Here is a 19,230-nt window from a genome sequence, read left to right as displayed (position 1 = left end):
TCAGTCTAGGATGCTGTCTGGACTCTTCTTAACCACAACTCTTTTGTGAACCTTTCCCACTCCCTGAAGCGGAGAGCATCACCTCAGCTTTTATTAGCCATAGTTTATAGCTGTTTTGGCAGATAAACAATGTTTTACCAAGCCTAATCCAATCACCCCAGAGACCTGCAGATTAGGAGAAAGAGTTTAGAGAGGAACTTATAGAGATATGGGGCTGCTTCTTTTCACTGGAGAGAGCTGCTGGTGTGTTGTGCCTGTCCTGTGGCAGTTATTGCCTATCCCAGGCATCATGCCTCGTAGATGTCAAGCACCAAGATGACAAAAGACTGGCCTACAGTGATAAAGTATGTGAAGAATGAAGAATCACAGAAATGTTAGAAAGTGCTTCTTGCTTTTATTTGAGGACCAGGCGGTAATTCAGCATGGCTGGGAGGACTCACATGTTTTGCCATTTTTGTGGTACAGCAAAGTGAGTCATGGGCAACATGCTCCTCGAACTGGCAAGCTCCCCAGCCTCATCCCTGGTGTCTTCCTGATGCCTCCCTGTTCCTACTGACCCTGCCAAACCCCATGGCTTGAGCCTGGCAGAGCCTGTGCTGCTGCAGGTCATGGACCCCTAGGCTGCAAACCATCTTCCTCAGCAACCAGTGCTATCTGGCTCTGCAGTCTCATATGTCCTTGATAGCAGTGACTTTGCCTCATGATCTCCACTTGTGAAAGCCCTAGGTGAAACAAAGACTATTCCCTGTGACTCCTTGTCACTTATTGGAGATCAGTGGTGGGAGACAGGCTATAGACAAAGTCGGTCTGCGAAGGAGAGAGTAGCTTATCTTTGTCTGGAACAGAGCCAAGAACAATCTATCAATGCCCATACATATTTAACTCTAAGGACTGACTCAGGATTTGTATTGCTGAGGTGTAATTTTGGAAGTTGAGGTATGGAAGTCGTTTTTCTTCAGTAAAAGTAGCTGCTATCAGAAAGTGATTGGTAGCTCTGTTGCTTTGCCTGTATTTTTGCTGCTTGTAGAACAGTTAATGCAGTACTTTGCTGAAGTCTCATGTAATGTTTTTATGATACCATGACACACATACGAAAATAAAAGCACTGTTGTCAGGGTGATGTAGCCAAATTATTACCACTCTGTTTTTCCAGTATTCAGTTAAAAAAGATGTAATTTTTTTTTATGTTTTAACTAAAAGTTTTAATGTCATTTTAAGTAATGAAGAAAATAGCCAAGTGATCATATGCAAATTCACGTAAACAAGGTAGTATGAATTGAAGAGATAGCACTGAAAATAGATTTGTCCTTAAGGTTCTGCTAGGGACAATGGTGAGAAAGGAGGAGAGAGTTTTGTAATGATGAGAACCACTTTGATATTATTACTTGAAATAGCTGCAAGCAGAAGCCATAGATAATAATAATCTTCAAACTGTAGAGGTTGAAAGCTCCGAGAAGCCAAGAATGACTGCAGCTGCCTTGAGTGATGGTGGAACAAAGCCATATAGTTGTGAATAGTTTATGCAGATGAAATATAATCACAGAGTCAAAATGTGCAGTCATCAGGTTTGAGATCCAAGAAGCAGGTGGTACACATGTCTATCTCAGGGTTTTGGAGGGGTTCCCTGGCATCAACCATCTCAAAGAATCATAGATTAAAGAAACAGTTTTGATATCTACAATTAGATAACACAAGGGGACCGTCACTTCAAAGACAGAATTATTCCTTGTCTACTGTCTTCTCTAGACATTCAATGAGGCAGATTGTTCCTGTTTTAAAATAATGCCTCAGAACTCAATGCCACTTTTTTTGGAAGTGCTAAATGGAGGCTAATGACAGAGAGGAAATGATTTCCAAGTTTTGCAACTGGCAACCATTACCAGAGGATTGATGAGCTTTTCAAATCCATTTTTATGTACTTTAAATCGTGGCTTGTCAAGAACTGGGCAACCAAATATGTAGAGAATGTGGCCAAGGTAGCCCACTGCTCCTGAATTATTAATGCCTGATCATAGCATTTGCAGATCTCTCTACTGTTTATAAAAAAAAAAATCTGCATTAAAAATTTCACCAATAATGTTTTGCTTCTGTATTCCTAGAAGAAAATGACCACTTTAATTATTAACGTTTTAATAGCCCTGCAGTTTCAGTGGTCACTTAGTGACACTATAGTGTGATGGGTTTTCTTAACTTCTACTAATCTTAAGCACTGAAGAAATCACTACAGTTTTGCTGCCTCAAACATGAGAGAAAGGAACATTTTAAGGAAGAATAAACAGTAACAATATTGAATAAACAATCTTGTGACTTTTGAGACATTTGAATATTTTTCTATAGCAAATGAAAAACATTAAAATACCATGTATATTGAGTCTGCATCTGAAAGCGGCTCTGTTCCTTCTTAACTAAAGGAGAATTTTATTGATGAATTAGCAGATTATGTGATCAATTTTCTTTTTTCCATTCCTAAGAAATAATTGAATATATGCATATATGTATGGTCCAATGTAGCGTTAAGTCTAGAGAGCATCAGCTGAGCAGCTACCCTTCCATTTTCCCTTTCAGTTGCCAACTTAAAAAATGCATAGCAGATACTGAGTCAGTGTGAAATGGTGAGCCCAGGCATTGATCCATCTTCTTTAAATCCTTTCATTATAAATTCTGTTATTAGAAATTAAAATCTTGGTATGCTGTGACTTCATTCCACTTTTCTTACCTGCCTATTCATGCTGATCATTAGCTATTCACTGCATGTGTGTGTTTAATAACCATTCTGTAATGCTGCCTTTTTTTCCATTTTTCATGGTTTAATTATTCCAGTTGGAAATGAGTAAAACTGCCAAAAGATTAAAGAAATGGCTTCTTCATTATTTAAGTAATGATTGCCCATCACTGGTCAGACAAGTGTATTGGGATTCAGGTGACCACATGTCAATATCTACAATTTTGATGTGTGTACCTAAAGTGGTCCTCCCAGGCTCCCTTTATAGACAATGAAGAGAAAAAAGCATTTTTAGGATGCAGTGTCATCCCAAATTAAGCTTCTAAAATAGATCAGATGATTTGCTCCCTAAAAATGCTAGTTTTAGTTGACTGTAAATGGAAACAAGAGCGACTAGCTTAGATGTTTGCTTTGTAGATGTCCAAAGGTAGATGAGATGAATCCCATCCCTGTGCTCAAATTAATCATAAATGCTCAGAGGTTTTGTGTGATGACACTTCTACTGTGAATGCACTGTGGCTGTGTTTTTTGATGTAAAGGACATAGTGCCATTCAGTGCTCTGCACAGATGAGCAAGTCCTATTCAGCACAAGCGCCAAAAGCAGTACAGTCTTGTTAGGACTACATTTCAAATGGATTAGATTACCCTGCTTTTCACCTTGACTAAGTAGTACCAGGGTATTAGCATGTCCACATTCTTTCCAGAACGGATCAGTTTGGGGAACAGCATTAATACTCTGATTGTAGACATACAGAGGTGATGTTTAATATTTATGTTGGAAGATAAATGTAATGGCCTTGACCAGATTAAGTCCTGCTATGCAAAGCAGCGTATATCATATTACAAATAATAATAATACTTGTTCTTGCCCCAGCAAGCTCACAAGGAGCTAGTTTATAAACAATGAAAAGGGAGGAACCTGAATGGAAGTAGCATTATTTAGGAATGACACATGGCAAGGGCCTCTTGCATTAAAGAGGGTTGAAAAAGGTGACAGATGTTGAATGCTGTGACATTTTTTAGGTTCTGCAGTTAATTTAGGACATTGCCTTAATGGTGATTTTTCCTGTGGATTTTTCCCCTTAGGATGATTTCCAGCGTGCAGCCTCAGAAACCAACTGGGAGTCAGTCACAAGCTCTGTCTCAGTAAGTAATTTGTTACTATTTTGCCCATGGATGGATTGATAGGATGGCTTGAACCCGACTCACTAAAATGACACCTGCACAGAGGAACCATATATTCACCTTTGGCAGAAGATGAAATAAGTGTTTATCCAACTCATACTGGAGTCAACCAGTGTGTTTTTAAGGAGAAAAGATTCAGGATATACCATCAGCTGTTGTAACCACATGAGATAGCCATTGGGAAACATTTCTTGCTTTCAAACTCATCCTGCCAAGATGAAAATACAAGATATAAACTCTTTACAATTTTCAATTGTAAAATGTCTTGACCTAAATAGAAGACTATACTTAAAACAGGCTGGCAGGAAAATGGATCTAGCTTTTCATTGTCAATACTGAGATTTTTTTTTTTATGTTTGTAATAAATACTGTATCTGAAGTCTCCATATTCAGCAGTGAAATGCGACTTGGGAAAAAAAAAAAAAAAGAAAGGAGGAAAACAAGTAATCCAGTATAAAATTTTATTTTTCTCTTCATTACATTTGATTTGTGTCATTGGCCAAAAATCTGTCCCCTCTTTCATTTCCCAAGTAAAGTTAAATGCTGGGGAATGGCAACATAGCATCAGAATTTGTAATATGGGCAGTCATCTTCTGTGCGCTCTGCTGGCTGGTCAGCACCACGTCACAGCTCTTGTAAACTCCTCTTAAAACACATGAGACGAGGATAAGTGCTCAAACCAGACTTGAGACCAATGTTTGGAGCATTCACGGAAGAGGGTTTAGTGATGGCACCTTTGTTAGAGTAGCTGCCAGGAGTTGCCAGTGGAGGAGCAGTAAATAAAATATGGGTAAATTCTACTGATTAGTGTCCAAGCCAGGCAGCAAGTAGAGAGAAAATTCTATATTGCCAAAATTAGAAGGGATTAAGCCAATCTCACTCATGTTTACCCTTGAGTTTGCAAATTACACTTGCCCTTCCTGATATGATGCATTGATAGGCTTGAACTAATTGTGCTGAAAGTCCTGAGTAGTAATGTTAGCAGGGCTGAGATCTACTGGATATGCCAAGCAGGAGATACTAAAACACTGTTTTACTGAAAGACATAAACTCATTCTTCATTATAATATGGAGTTGGAAAAAAAAATCTATGTGATAGAACATTTTGTTTAAAAATATGGTAGGCTGATTATGAAAATGTAAACCTAGGGCTCCCTCATCAGGTAACTATGAAAATGAGATCAAGTATATGGTAAACGCCATGTTAGTTATCCTCCTTAACATAGTAAGGCGCACAATACGACAAACAATAATCCAGTATTCTTTTCATATTGAAAAAAAAATTATTTATCTTTCACATCTATTTGTTTCTGAAAAGTTGTTGTTAATGTGTTACAGGTAGGGAAGTTCAGTACAAATATTACAGGTAGGAAGCTAATGCTCAAGGTCACATGGAAACCTACAGCTAAACCAGAAGCAGAACCCCAGTTTCACTGGTTTTCTCATGTCATCCCCTATCTAATAAAACATACCTTCTTCTACTGGGCATGCATTGCACCCACTAGCCCTTTCTTATCCTCAGGGAAAATAAGGTAGAGAGGTTGAGTAGTTTTTCCCAAAGGCACCAAGGAAAAAGTCTTGAGGACATCTGAATTCAGGAGAGAAAGGTTCAGGGATTCTGCTGTGATCCTGAGGGGCACAAGGACAAACTCAGACCTGTCAGTTGCCAACAAGATGACATACTGTTCTGCTGGTACTCAGTTAGCATGGCAGATCTAAGTTTTGCCCCTCAAACCCACAGGCAACCCAAAGACTCATTTTAGGATCCGAGTACATTACAACTCTCAGAATGAAAATTTGAGAGTGAGCAAATTCTTTCTTCCTTGTCTGAGGTCATATCACAGAGTCATATTTTGCGTTTTTTTTTTTTTTTCTCAGAAAGCTAAAACCAATGCTTCTGCCCTTAACCCAGCATGGCAACCCCCCAAAAAAGGAAGCAAAATGCAGTCCTTATTAGGTTAGTTTCCTGTATTCGTGAAGTAATGTTATGACCAACAAACAACTGTGATGCACATTGAACTGCCTGTCAGCTTCACAATACAGACAGAAAATAGAAAAGAATTGGGGAACAGAAATTAAGAGTAAGAACACTGACAAAAAAAGATACCTTTGTGTCCCATGAAATTAAAAATGCATTCAATGCTTTTAAAAAACATAGAAGAGGTACATAATGTGGAAAATCTTTGCTGTTCATTGCTTCTTGCATTTCACTCTTCCTCTTGCCCTCTCTTTGGATGCGATCTCAGAAGCCAGATTACGACAAGCACAAGCTCTTCTAAAGCTAGTGCCTCGTTCTTGGCAGGACAAAAGAGAGGCAGTTGGGTTGGCAGCTTTGAAGTTGCTTTTGGGGCTGTCACATGATGTCGCTGCCAGTAGGTTATCTGAGCTGTTGAAATAATTCCTCTTGACTTGGCTGTCACTGAGAAAAAGTTAAGCTTTCTTCTGTGTGTGAACAAGGTTGCACAAATCTCTTGAGTAGGAGCTTTTATATGAAAAGAAAATGGGGAATCCCTGCTGCCTGTATGAGTTTGAAATGCCCTGCAAATTCACAGCCTGACCTGTAGTTCTGCAATAAAATGCACAGCTGAACACATGAAAAAAACTCTTGCATTGTCTAAGTCACGCACCTATGGTCTGATTTTTATGCTGCTGTTTCTTCAGCATCCTTGCACCATCTTCCTCGACCTTTGTAAGGTAGTTGGAGACTGACATTTCCCTGTTGGGCTGCAGTCACAGATAAGCCATGAGCTCCACTAAGCTTTCCTCAGTAAGCAAGTAGCATCTGAGTGCATTTTTCTTTTGTAACCTCAAAGACTGCATTAGCACACTGCGTGATGCCCACCCACAACACGGTCTCTTCTGCAGCATTGTTTTAGATAACAACACTGTGTTCACTTTGCTGGTGTGAGCTTTTCAACTCCTGGGGCTCCCGTCTCTCTGACAGTCTCTATTCCAAGCCACTTAGAAGTCAGGAGAGATGCTTTGAGGTATGCTTTCCCTTTTAGTGGGTCATGAATTTTTACAGCCATCTGCACTGTGTCTTATTTAGCACTGCAGTGTAGAGGCATTGCAGTTACAAGTGGGCCCTCTGAAACTTCTTGTGCAGTTGGTGATAAGCAGTAAAGCGCAGCTATGCTTTCTTGATTGCACGATTGTAATGTTTTCTATTTCTTCTCTTTCTTGTTTTTAATAATTTGGACTGTCCATAGTTTCAGCAAACATATGCAGTAAAATATCAAAGATTGTTACTTTTGTGATATAACTTACAGTTAAAGACAAATGTTTTATTTTAAAAGACATATATACTTTAAAACTATTTTAGTAAGCATTGAAGGACACAATCCTGCAAACAAGTGAGTAACTTTACTCAAATGAGTTGACCTTTCCCTTACTACCCAACTGAGTGAAGTTAATCACAAAGATTAATAGTTTAACATATGCATTTACTTGTGAGATGAGGCAAAAAAATTATTTTGGAGAGCCATTAATTTTAAATGGCATATTTCTGCTACATTACTTCAGAGCTGGTTTTTCATGAGAATAGGATTTCTAGGGTTTTTCCCCCAATGTTTTAACGTATAAGACCAAAACCCAAACAACTCTTGTGCTATATTATGCTTCTTGTTGGACAAAATCATGTATTTTGATTGTGGTCCTTCAGAAGGTAACAGATCTGCATTAATAGTTTTTCTTGCACATATTTTACACATACTATTAGGCTTTGTGCTTGGACAAGGGAAAAAGTGGTATCAGGGTGGTGAATATTGTGATTCTAAATAACGATTATTAAAAATGTTTAAAGTCCTCTCCAGTAAAAATGAAATTGCTGCAATCCTTCTGTCAAAGTCAATTTGTGCCACAAGTTCAGCAGGAGCCACATACACTCAGAGAATGGTACTTGGCCCTTCCTAGTGGGAAATAATATTGAATTTGGTATTATGTTATAATTGTGAGGATATCACTGTGTTGGTAATCCCAATATTCATTGTCATATTGATGAGATCCAAATATCACGGTTTTTCTCATTTGCTTAGTAACTTGGTTTTTTGGTAAAAGGGTGGGAGAATTGGCATTCATCGGTGTTTTGTAATACATTTAATTCTAGGGAATAAAGGGCCATCTTTTCAAGTCTTTAACCAAGCCACATTTGTTGTCCACATTGACCAGGGAAAGAAAGACAGTCTAGTGGACTTGTTGCCTTGGTCTTTCTCTGCTGTGGTTTCTGATCTGCCTATTATGGATTTACCAACAGAGCTGGCGGAGCTGTGAAGGCACCACCCCAGCACTACAAGGCACCTCCATTCTGTGGTCATGGCCATCACAGTTGTTTCAAAAGACATTTCCATTACATCTTTATATATGTGCAAACCATCGTCCCGTTTGAGGAGCATGTTGACAGTCCTGCAGTGGCAGTGCTTCCACTTCCTGCATCTCCTCCGGGATTTGCTTGGGAGTTCCTCGGTGTCTTTTATCCTTGCAAAAACAAAACATAGGCATAACAAAGCCTGGCCCAGCTAAGGACTTCAAAGATGGCCCAAAGTAGCTGTTTCAGTCAATAATGAGACAAGTTTCTCAGTAACTGTTTTCAATTGTTTTAAGTGGTGCGATAATTTTTTCCAAGTACACTGAGATGTATGTCACTCTTAGGGGGTATCCTATCCCTCTCCATCAGTGACTGACCCTACGCTCACGGCGGAAGCACTGGATCAGACCATTGCTGCATTTGACACAGTGGAGGATCTGCTCAAACACTTTAATCCGGACTCCTGGCAAGAAGATCTCGAGAATTTGTACACAGACAGTGGCCACAATTATCGAGGCAGGAGCTACCATGACAGGAAGTCCAAAGGTAGGAAAAGATACTATATACATACTTTGAGGTAAGACCAGGATATGCCTTCACTCCTCATAGAAATGTCCATTGGTCAGGTATTAGATTCTGGTGCCCGTGTTCCTGTTGGAATCACAGGGCAAGGTACCACCTATTAAAACCAGGGATAAGTCATTTAATCCTTAATCATTTTCTGACTGAGTAGGATCTCACCTGAGAAATCAGACTGAAAACTGCCCATTGTTATGATGAATTCACAAATAAAAACATAAGCCCATGTGTAAAGAACAGATGGTTCTCAGCTTCACCCTCTTAAACATTGCTTTGTGTGTAAGGCATGGGGCTCCTAATTACCTGCACTATCATCCTTCTTTAAATACCCTACTTAGGGATTGTTCTCTGTTGAGTGAGGAATAATCACTTTTATCACATTGTGCTTAGGGAAGCATCTGGTGTAGACACCTGTATGTGCAGCTGGTTTTTTAGGATGTGAATATCTCACTGTTTTTCATTATGTTGGCGGGGAACATTATTATGGTTTAACATCTTTGTTGATTGAGCAAAGCACACATTTCTGGGTTATGTTTCTTGTTTCCTTCTGTTAGTTCAAATTGTCCACCAAATGGTAAAGCAAAGGGATGTTAAGCTAGCAGTACAAACCCATAATGATAAAGAAACACTATTTAGACGAGAGTTTTGCTCTGGGGTAACCATGCACTGAAGGGCCTGATGAAATTGCCCTCTCTGTGCAAGTACAGATCTAGGAGGTCTGTTAGGGTTCTCCAAGAGGACAATTGCGGTAGTTTTCACAGAAGATCTGGAGTGAAATATTTTATTTGAGTTCTCTTGTTAATATTGTCTTCCATTTCCAAGTTAGATATTCGTGTGCGTCCTTCTTTATAACTTTAAAATTATAATGCCCAAATCACAGTTCTGATTCTGTGCAATCTACCATTTATTTGCATGTCAAATCCCATCTCCCCTACGTTAAGCATGTGCTAAGCAGGGAGAGAGGATTTTAATTCTATGTTTGTAACTTACTTGCTATCAAATGATGAGGCTTTGATCTTAAAAGGGATATATGGGCTGCATCTGTATTAGGAAAGATGGTGTCAAAGAGTGTTCCGAGGCCCTGAAATCCAATTACCATGTTGCTAAATTGTCAGCCTGGTCTCTGCTTAGTTTTGGCCTGGGCCAAGTGTCATTCTCCCAGGTCATTGCTGGGCATGAACCAGGAGTTGGCAGAGGCCAGCTGCCATTCCTGGTGGGTAGTTTGCATGTGGCCACCTTGTCTTGGAGAGAAAGAGATAAATGGTAGGGATGTGGGCTATCCCATGGCTGTTGACCTTTGTGCAGGAGAATGACCTCAGGCACATACAATGTATTAGTAGATGCGCAGCCAACTTGGTGTACAGTTTCTAAGACATGTTGGCCGTCTCTGGTTTTGGGCTCAACACTTCAAAGGAATCTACGATAAAGCCCTGAGCACCCATGCAGTGAAAACTGAACCCCTTTACTTTGTTCCCTTTTCGCACGTCAGAAATTTCAGGCAACCACAACAGCCCATGTTTTGTGAAAAACATCACCTAACTGCCACTGCATCACTTCTGAGATCAGTTTGATCTCATGTAGGGGTCTGCGAAACATGATCTGTGTGTCCCTTATTCCCAGACTGGGTTTGGTGCCAACAGACATGTACACAAAAGAAATAAAGGGTCTGTTTTGATTTTAATAGAAGCTGATTGGAAACCTGGATCCTGTACTGGTTCTGCTCTCCAGACTTCATTTGATTCTCAGATCATATTTGGCCTAGTACCCCATATATTTAAATGACCACATATATATAAAATAGTGTTTGCTGCTTTATTGATGCTGATCATGTAGGCTAGAGGTATCAGTCTGATCTGGTAGTGCTCAGAAAATTCAGATGCATAAAGGTTTCTCCATTTAGTATAAATGCAATTCAGCTTCTTGCATAACAAAACACTGTAAAAAACTTAAAGAGTTTTCCAGTTATTTTTTTAACACTTGATTTATTTTAATAGGATTTTTTTTTTTGTCATTTTGGTTACAGGAATAAGAAAAAAATTTTTATAACAGTTTTTCTTTTGTCTTCAAGCTAAAGGCCAAATTCCCTGGCTGTTAGCAGCCCTCTGGACAAAAGTACCTCACCACAATCCTTAAAAAATTTCAGTTAAGAATTTTTATTTAGTCATAAACTTCTGACAAGATTAAAGGCTTGTTCTTGGGTGATGTCAGGAGTAAGGGATAGCTTTAACAAGTCCTTAAATTAGAAATGCCTGGTGGCTTTTAAATTAGAAATGCTTGGTGGCTTTTAAACACAGACACTGTGGATTTCTGAGGAATGTTTATAGGCACTGGGATAACCTTGCAACAAAGAGAGCAATAGATTATATCATCATTTATTTCAGATATCTATCTGTTTCTGCTTCCAGCTTGAGTTTTATTTTTTATCCTTAGTTAGAACAGCCTTGAGGCAGGTAAGAACAATTTGATGTAATCTCTGCCTATCTTTCACAACATTTTCAGAACATGTCATATAAATGGTATAAATTAATCACTAATGATTTCGCTCCTATCCAACTCTCTGTCCATACCAAATTGTGCCACAAAATTGAGCTTAAGAGGCGGTGTTGCTGAATACCAATTCTGATAACAGGGATATGTGATAAATGATAATTGAACGGTATGTTTTCTTAATTTGGCAATCAATAATCTACAAAGATAAGGATCAGAGTCAAGGAAATAAGAAGTACAGTATTTTAGCATAGCTGAAAGTCACAGAATCACAGAATAGATGAAGTGGGAAGGCACCTCAGGAGTTTTTCTAGTCCAACCCCCCCTGCTCAAGGCAGGGTCACCAATAGCAGGTTGCTCAGGACCATGTCCAGTCAGGTTGGTTGGGTTTTTTGAACATTTAAATAGGTTTTCCTATGTTACAATTTGAGTCCAGTACCTCTTGTCCTTTCAAAGAAGACTCTGGCTCCATCTTCTTTACTCCCTCCCATCATGTATTTATACACATCGATATACACATATACAGATCGATCCCTCCCTGGATACCTCCTGCAAGAACCTTAGAGGTGAAGAGTGTGTTCATTAAAGCTATATGTATGATAACTCCATTCCATCTACAAAATCTGATCTCATACCTCTATAACACTTATGCAACTCTATTGACTTAAATGCATTTCTTTCTGTTTACACTATTGAAGTGCGATACTGGTATCAGGTGTGTCTCGTTAATAACCAGATGAAGTTTGAAATTTAATTCTATGTATGTTCAGTGAGGTTTGCTGTTAACCACTCCAGTGGTTAACTATAGAATCACAGCGAAACCCAGACTGGCAGAAAAGGACAGAAAAGAAAGGGGAAGGCACACGGTCACATTTTCAAAATCTGTAAATGAGAGGCCTTGTATAAGCTATAAACTACAGTGTACACTTCCTACATGAAAATATGACAAGTAGATGTTTCAAATAACCTTTGCAGCATTGTAAATATACTCAAAAAGGTTTGCTAGCCATTGCTGCATTTTAGGAACTCTGAAAGTATGAATATTCAGCCTTAAGCTCATCCTAGACTCTTAGGAAAAAAGCAGATCATACCAAACAAAGTATATCCTTTAAAATAATTCCTTTTGCATTGCTGTAATATGTTGTAGCTGACCTCAGTGTCATAGTAATTTGGCTATTACAAATATAAAGCATCTCTAAAAGGGTATCACTGGCTATTGGGTTATTTAATACTGTTCTTAGCAAGAACACAGGTAGATATAAAAAAGAAAACAGCCATACTCTATGAACTTCTAGACAAATAGGTTTCTATTCTTTTAGAGACTGATAAGGAGCATTCAGACGTGTTTGAAGGAAACCTCTTGTGGCGGGTTGACCCTGGCTAGATGCCAGGTGCCCACCAAAGCTGCTCTATCACTCCCCCTCCTCAGCTGGACAGGGGGAGAGAAAATAAAACGAAAGGCTCGTGGGTCGAGATAAGGACAGGGAGATCACTCACCAATTACCGTCACGGGCAAAACAGACTCGACTTGGGGAAAAATTAGTTTAATTTATTACTAGTCAAATCAGAGCAGGATAATGAGAAATAAAACCAAATCTTAAAACACCTTCCCCCCACCCCTCCCTTCTTCCCGGGCTTAACTTTACTCCTGATTTTCTCTACCTCCTCCCCAACCCGAGCGGCTCAGGGGGATGGGGAATGGGGGTTTGGGTCAGTTCATCACACGTTGTTTCTGCCGCTCGTTCCTCCTCAGGGGGAGGACTCCTCACACTCTTCCTCTGCTCCAGCATGGGGTCCCTCCCATGGGAGACAGTCCTCCATGAACTTCTCTGACGTGAGTCCTTCCCACGGGCTGCAGTTCTTCATGAACTGCTCCAGCATGGGTCCCATCCACAGGGTGCAGTCCTTCAGGAACAGACTGCTCCAGCGTGGGTCCCCCACAGGGTCACAAGTCCTGCCAGCAAACCTGCTCCAGTGTGGGCTCCTCTCTCCACGGGTCCACAGGTCCTGCCAGGAGCCTGCTCCAGCATGGGCTTCCCACAGGGTCATAGCGTCCTTCGGGCATCCACCTGCTCTGGCATGGGGTCCTCCACAGGCTGCAGCTGGATATCTGCTCCACCGTGGACCTCCATGGGCTGCAGGGGGACAGCCTGCCTCACCATGGTCTTCACCACGGGCTGCAGGGGAATCTCTCTGCTCCGGCGCCTGGAGCACCTCCTCCCCCTCCTTCTTCACTGACCTTGGTGTTTGCAGAGTTGTTTCTCTCACATCTTCTCACTCCGCTCTCTCTGGCTGCAACTGCAACTCCCCTGTAACTTCTTCTCCCTTTCTTAAATATGTTATCCCAGAGGCGCTACCACTGTTGCTGATGGGCTCGGCCTTGGCCAGCGGCGGGTCCGTCTTGGAACCCGCTGGCATTAACTTTATCGGACATAGGGGAAGCTTCTAGCAGCTTCTCACAGAAGCCACCCCTGTAGCCCCCCCGCTACCAAAACCTTGCCACGCAAACCCAATACACCTCTTCATCCTACAATTTAAATTTTTGAAAGCATCAATGTATCTGCATGATAATATTAGAAGAGCTCCTCAGAGATAGTGTTGTAAACAGTTCCAACCATCAATTAAACAGTATTTAACTTTTCCCACATGCTTGTTTGCATTTATCTTTTGTTGTTCACTCTGAAGTATTACATCCCATTGAAAAAGGCTTTATAATTTTAAAAAGACCTCTGCCTGTGAAATGGCTTGTGTACAAATGAAGAAAGGAAGGAGAAAGAAAAAGTTCACTGTTTCTCGTCATAGAAGTAGATACTAATGTCTAGGGGATGGTACCTAGAGAAAGGGGTCATCTTTAAAAAGGAATGGTTTTGTTTGGGTTTGGGGTTTTTTTTTTCACAAATAAACCTAGGAAGCAGGAACACATGTAGATAGATACATTCTGGTGATTAACAAGACTACACACGCCTCTAAGCTCATATTCTTTTTTGGAAATAGTATGCAAGAAGCCTTTGGCTATCAGGAGAAATTAGTCAGGTGGGACATTCTTGCAATAACATCTGTCTGCAATGACAGCTTTACAAGTTAAATAAATAAACACTTGCTGGCATAGCCACACTGCTCTCTAGAAGGGGAGTAGCGAGATGAGACCACAGGTCTTCATGGAATGTTTCTGCTGTCCATTGCCAAACAGGTTCCCAAGATCAGGCAAGTTTTGCCATGTCCTTAACAATAGTTTTTAATTGTCACTACTTACAATGGTCTAGCAAGAAGTTAGAATTTTAACTCAGGAATGTAATTTCTCAGAGGTTTGCAAACAGTGGCCAATAAATTACTGCAAACGTCCATGTACTCTTCCTTGAAAGGTTCTGGGATGGCTGCCAGAAAGTTTCAGTGCACCAGACAGGGAGTGCAGGCATCACAAATGCTGAATGCCCGCTCATTCACGGCAGATGTGAATATTCCAAGTAGATGGAATACCTTCTCAAATAGCTGCTAATTTAAAGTATTCCCTGTGCTTAAAAAACAGGATATTTCTTCCACCCTTCTTCAGTTGGGAACCAAGTTGTCTATTGCATGCAAACTACACACATTCATTCATTTCACAATCTAATTCAGATCTACATCTGTACTCTTCCCCCTCTGTGACAAATGAGATTTTCCCTCATGCTTTACATCACATTATTGTCGGTCACTGCAGTGAAAGCTTTTCTTATTAAACCCTTTTTTAAAATGCTAGTGAAAATTTCAGCATATTATTTATCACTGGAATAAGCTGTTCAATTCCACTGATTTCAATGAAGCTCTGTCCATTTACGACACTGATAGTTTGGCCTGCTTTTGCTACTTGACCCATACCACAGCTGATAATTGGTTTGCCAGTCTATAATAAGCCTATATATTGTGAACCTTGTTTCATGTGGACAGTTATAATCCTGCTGAAATTCTGATCTGTGATTCCTCTAAAATAATAGTTGCTGTATTGTGGAGGTTTGTCTTGGCATTGTGATTCTGTAGTAAATCCAAATTGCAGCATCTTCTCCCCAGGTCCCACGAGAAAGACTTGGACAGCTCCCAAAGTTTTCAGGTATATTTAACAAAGTGCTTATTGTGGTATCATTAAGCATGTGCAGTGGAACAGTGAAAACATCAGCCATACCTGTTGAAGACTAAAAGCCACAGTGTTTGCTCAACATTCGGTATGGAGAAGAATAATTTCATCAGTGTCAGTGCATTAAGGTGATTTAACCAGTGGAAGATGTGACTTTATCATATGTATGGGACTGCATTTTCCAACTCAAGTTCAACCACACCATAGCTTCAGTCAGCTACAGCACTGCTCTGAATGTCTTTGACTGCTTGTACACTACCTCTACTCTACTTGACACAGCCCTGGAACACACCTTTATGCTAGTGGAGCATGAATGCTGGGGAGAAAGTGTTCAATACATTCACAGGTCTCTGAGAAATTCCATGCTCTATAGGAGGAATTTTTTAAAGCCAAGAGTCAAAATTGAAACAGCAGCACAACAACCTTTGTTATAAACTGTAAGCCACACATGAAAAGGGATGAGAGTCTAACTAGAACTGAGCTCTGGATCCCCACTTGACACACAATACTCCAACCACACTGCAGTTCCGTCCCTTGCTAGTGCACAAAATATGAACAGGGGCAAGCTAACAAGTGCAGGCTCCTTTCATGAGTACATCTCTTTAGCTGCCAAAAAGAGCACAAGAGTTAGAAATTTTAGCAGAATTGGCACTGGTTTGCATGCCTTTGGCAGGAGGCCCAAGGAGATGTAGATTTCTGCTTGACATCCAGGGGAGGATGGTCAGTGGCTGGAAAGTCTCTGCACCCATTCCCTGTATAATGTGGGCAAGTCCCTTCAGTGAGACCTAGGCATTTTAGCATCTTTGAGGATGTAAGCCTTATAGTCTGTCTACATACAGATGCTTCCTAACGTGGCCTGTCATCAGCATAGTCTGGTGCTGAGTGTCATGCTGAAATCTGGTTCCACACATCCACATTGCCTTCATAACAGACCAAAATCAGACTTTTAAACCTCATTTGTCCATATGGATAATGGTGTCAATACCCTTTCAGGAAGGACAGCAGACATATAGGCATTGTGGCAGTTTAGTATCAATCATAGATTAATAGAATAATTTTGGTTACAAGGGCACTCTGTGGATCATCTCATCCAAACCTCTGCTCAGTGCAGGACCAACCTTGAAGTTAAATCAGGTTACTTAGGGCCTTCTCTAGTTAAGTTTTGAATATTTCCAACTAGAGCTATTCCACAAGCTTTTGGATAACTTGTCCCAGTGTTTGACCACCCTCATGGTGATTAGTTTTTCTGTAGAGCTCACTGAAATGTCCCTTGCTGCAACTTGTGATTTTTGCTCCTTCTATTTTTGCTGTGCACATCCAAGAAGAGAGGGGCTCCATCCTCCCTGTAGCCCCTTTTAGATAGCTGGAGACAATTATTAGAACCCCCTTCAGTCTTCTTTCCAAACTAAACAAATCTGGTTCCCTCAGCCTCACTGTGGCTGTTTTGGACCAGCACCTTAACCATCATGGTCACCCTTCAATGAACTCCTAGTTAGTTCATCCTTCTCATCTGCTGGAGGGTGCTCAAAACCAGACACAGTACTCTAGATGCAGGTTCACAAGAGCTGAATGAAGGGGAGTATTCATCTCCCTCAACCTGCTCCCACATTCTTCCTAATGCAGCTCAGTGTGCAGCCTCTGTCACTGCAAGGCAAACAGCTGACTCATATTCAACCTGCTGTCTACCAGGATGCCAAGGCTTTTTCTGCAAAGCTTCTGCTTAGCCAGTGTGTCCCCAGTCTGGACTGATGCATGGGGTTATTCCATGTCAGGCGCAGGAATTTCCATTTGTCATCACTGAACCTCATGAGGTTCTTGCCAGCACATTTCTCCAGCCTGCTGAGGTCCCTCTGAAAGGCAGCCCTGCAGCACGTGGACAGATTTCCCTAATGTGATGTCACTGACAAACTTGCTGAGGGTTCACATCATTCCATTGTTCAGATCATTAGTGAAGATCTTTGGCAGTATTGACCCCAGCATTACCCCCTGGGGAACACTGCTAGTAACCAGCCAGCAGTTGTACTTGGAATTGCTGACCATTTTACTCAAGCCTCTTGGACCTTCTGGTTATCATCTACTGAATTTGTAGTCAACCTATCCCATTATATCTCAGCAGTTTGGCTGCAAGGATGCTATGGATCACTATCAAAAACCAGCACATGCCTCTGCTGCTTTCACCTCATCCAGCAAGACAGTTATCTCATCATAGCAGACTCTTAGGTCGGTCCATCACAATTTGCCCTTGGTAAATCTATTCTGGCTGTTCCCAGTCACCCTCTTGTCTTTCATGTGCCTGGACATTGCTTCCACGAGGATCTATCCCTTAATTTTACCATGGGCTGAGGTTAGGCTGACTGGTCTGCACCTGCCTGAATCCTTCTTGCCTTTCTTGTAGATGGCCTTGACATGTGGTATAGCAATACCGTGGCAAGGTGGCTGCTGTCTCTTACACCTCAACTCTGGTCTGTGGCTGATGCATGAAAAAAAGTGTAAAATGTTCAGATATGACAACGTTAGGGCCATGTATGAATTTGGAACAGATAAAGTGTTAAAAGAAACCCTAACAGACCGCCTGTCTTTTTGAAATTGATCAGTGACCAGCAGCACAGGTTTTCTCTCCAATCTTTAAGGCTGTCCCTTCTGAGTAAGACATGGTATTAGCTGCAGTCCCTGATTTCAGTGCTTATCTCTGATTAAGATCAATGTTTCAAGGAAAGCACATGTCATAGCACTATGTGAAATGAGCCTGGATTTCAGCGTAGGATTTAAGGGGGAGGAGGGGGCAAACACTGTACCCCAAGTATTCAGCTTACTGCTCTAGTGCATCTTTTTACATCTGCCTTGCCTTTAAATTGAATCTCTGATGCAGACATTCTGTTATTTGCATCCGGTCTACAGAACGTTTTAGTTCTAGTTTTAAATTAAGGACTCCGGTGGTTTCAGTCCTTGATAAGTAAAGCAGCAGGATTTCACACCAATCACACCAAGGCTCGGTTACATTTTAGTCACAGCAGTGAAGTGATGCATGAAACCGACTGTACTGTAAAATCTCATTGTTATATGGGTGAGGAAATGGACTGGCTCCAGACCATAAAACAATCCCAAGACAGGGAAAAATGCATATCGAAGCTTTCAGCAGAGTTGTTCAGAGCAAAATGTGTTCTTTTGTTAGGGGGCTGCAAACCATGGTCTAAAGCTAATTGGGCAATGGGAACTGTGATTGGGTGTCAGTGTGATGCTACCAGAGTACAGTATTCACTGTTCACAGAAGACATTGCGTGCTTACCTTACCCCACCAAGCACTGGATTTCTGTAGAGCAGAGTCAAAAAGAGTGTAGGTGTTTACCTCCAGATGAATTTTTATGTAGGATGACTTGTGTATCTCTTTTAAACCCTTTATTTAGTCTTTCCTTCTCTGCTTGAAGTTATTTATTTTCATGATTTCAGCATCACTAAAATAAGACCTTTCTGCTATTGTATTTGTCCATTTCAACCTGGACTCTGATACCTGAGGTGTTGCAAAGTGCAGAGAATTCACATCTTAACTGATAACTCTGGGATTTAGGGTCCTGAAAACTGCTAGTAAGTCAGGATCAGAATGCCTTGAGTATGATACCAAGGAGAATTCATACAATTTTCCATTGGAAAATTTCCCATAAGTTTTTCAAATATAGTTCATCATAGAAAAATAGACTAAATAAAATGTATTTTGCTACTGATTGATTTAAGAATTCCTAAAGAATGCATCCAGAGAAAGTTTTGAGCCCTCATTGAAAACAGCTGATTCCCTCATACCACATAGAGAAAAAAATTATCCTAATTATCTGGTTATTCCCTCCTATGCT

General features: G+C 40.7%; 1 protein-coding gene across 5 annotated transcripts in view; it reads left to right on the top strand.

Moving 5' to 3' along the window:
• PDGFD (platelet derived growth factor D) overlaps positions 1-19,230 on the top strand; it is a 152,271-nt gene that overhangs the window by 114,176 nt on the left and 18,865 nt on the right. For 4 of the 5 annotated variants that reach the window (XM_050907991.1, XM_050907972.1, XM_050907981.1 and 1 more), the window contains 2 exons: positions 3,810-3,869; positions 8,556-8,757. In XM_050907991.1, coding sequence (XP_050763948.1) covers positions 3,810-3,869; positions 8,556-8,757 — 262 coding nt within the window. The remainder of the gene's footprint in view (positions 1-3,809; positions 3,870-8,555; positions 8,758-19,230) is intronic. The other variant, XM_050907999.1, reaches the window with a different exon arrangement.

This window comes from Gymnogyps californianus, chromosome 1, assembly GCF_018139145.2.
Source record: "Gymnogyps californianus isolate 813 chromosome 1, ASM1813914v2, whole genome shotgun sequence".
Classification (NCBI taxonomy): Eukaryota; Metazoa; Chordata; class Aves; order Accipitriformes; family Cathartidae; genus Gymnogyps; species Gymnogyps californianus.
The sequence above is the reverse complement of the archived record's forward strand: the minus strand, read 5'-3'. Positions and strand labels throughout refer to the sequence as shown.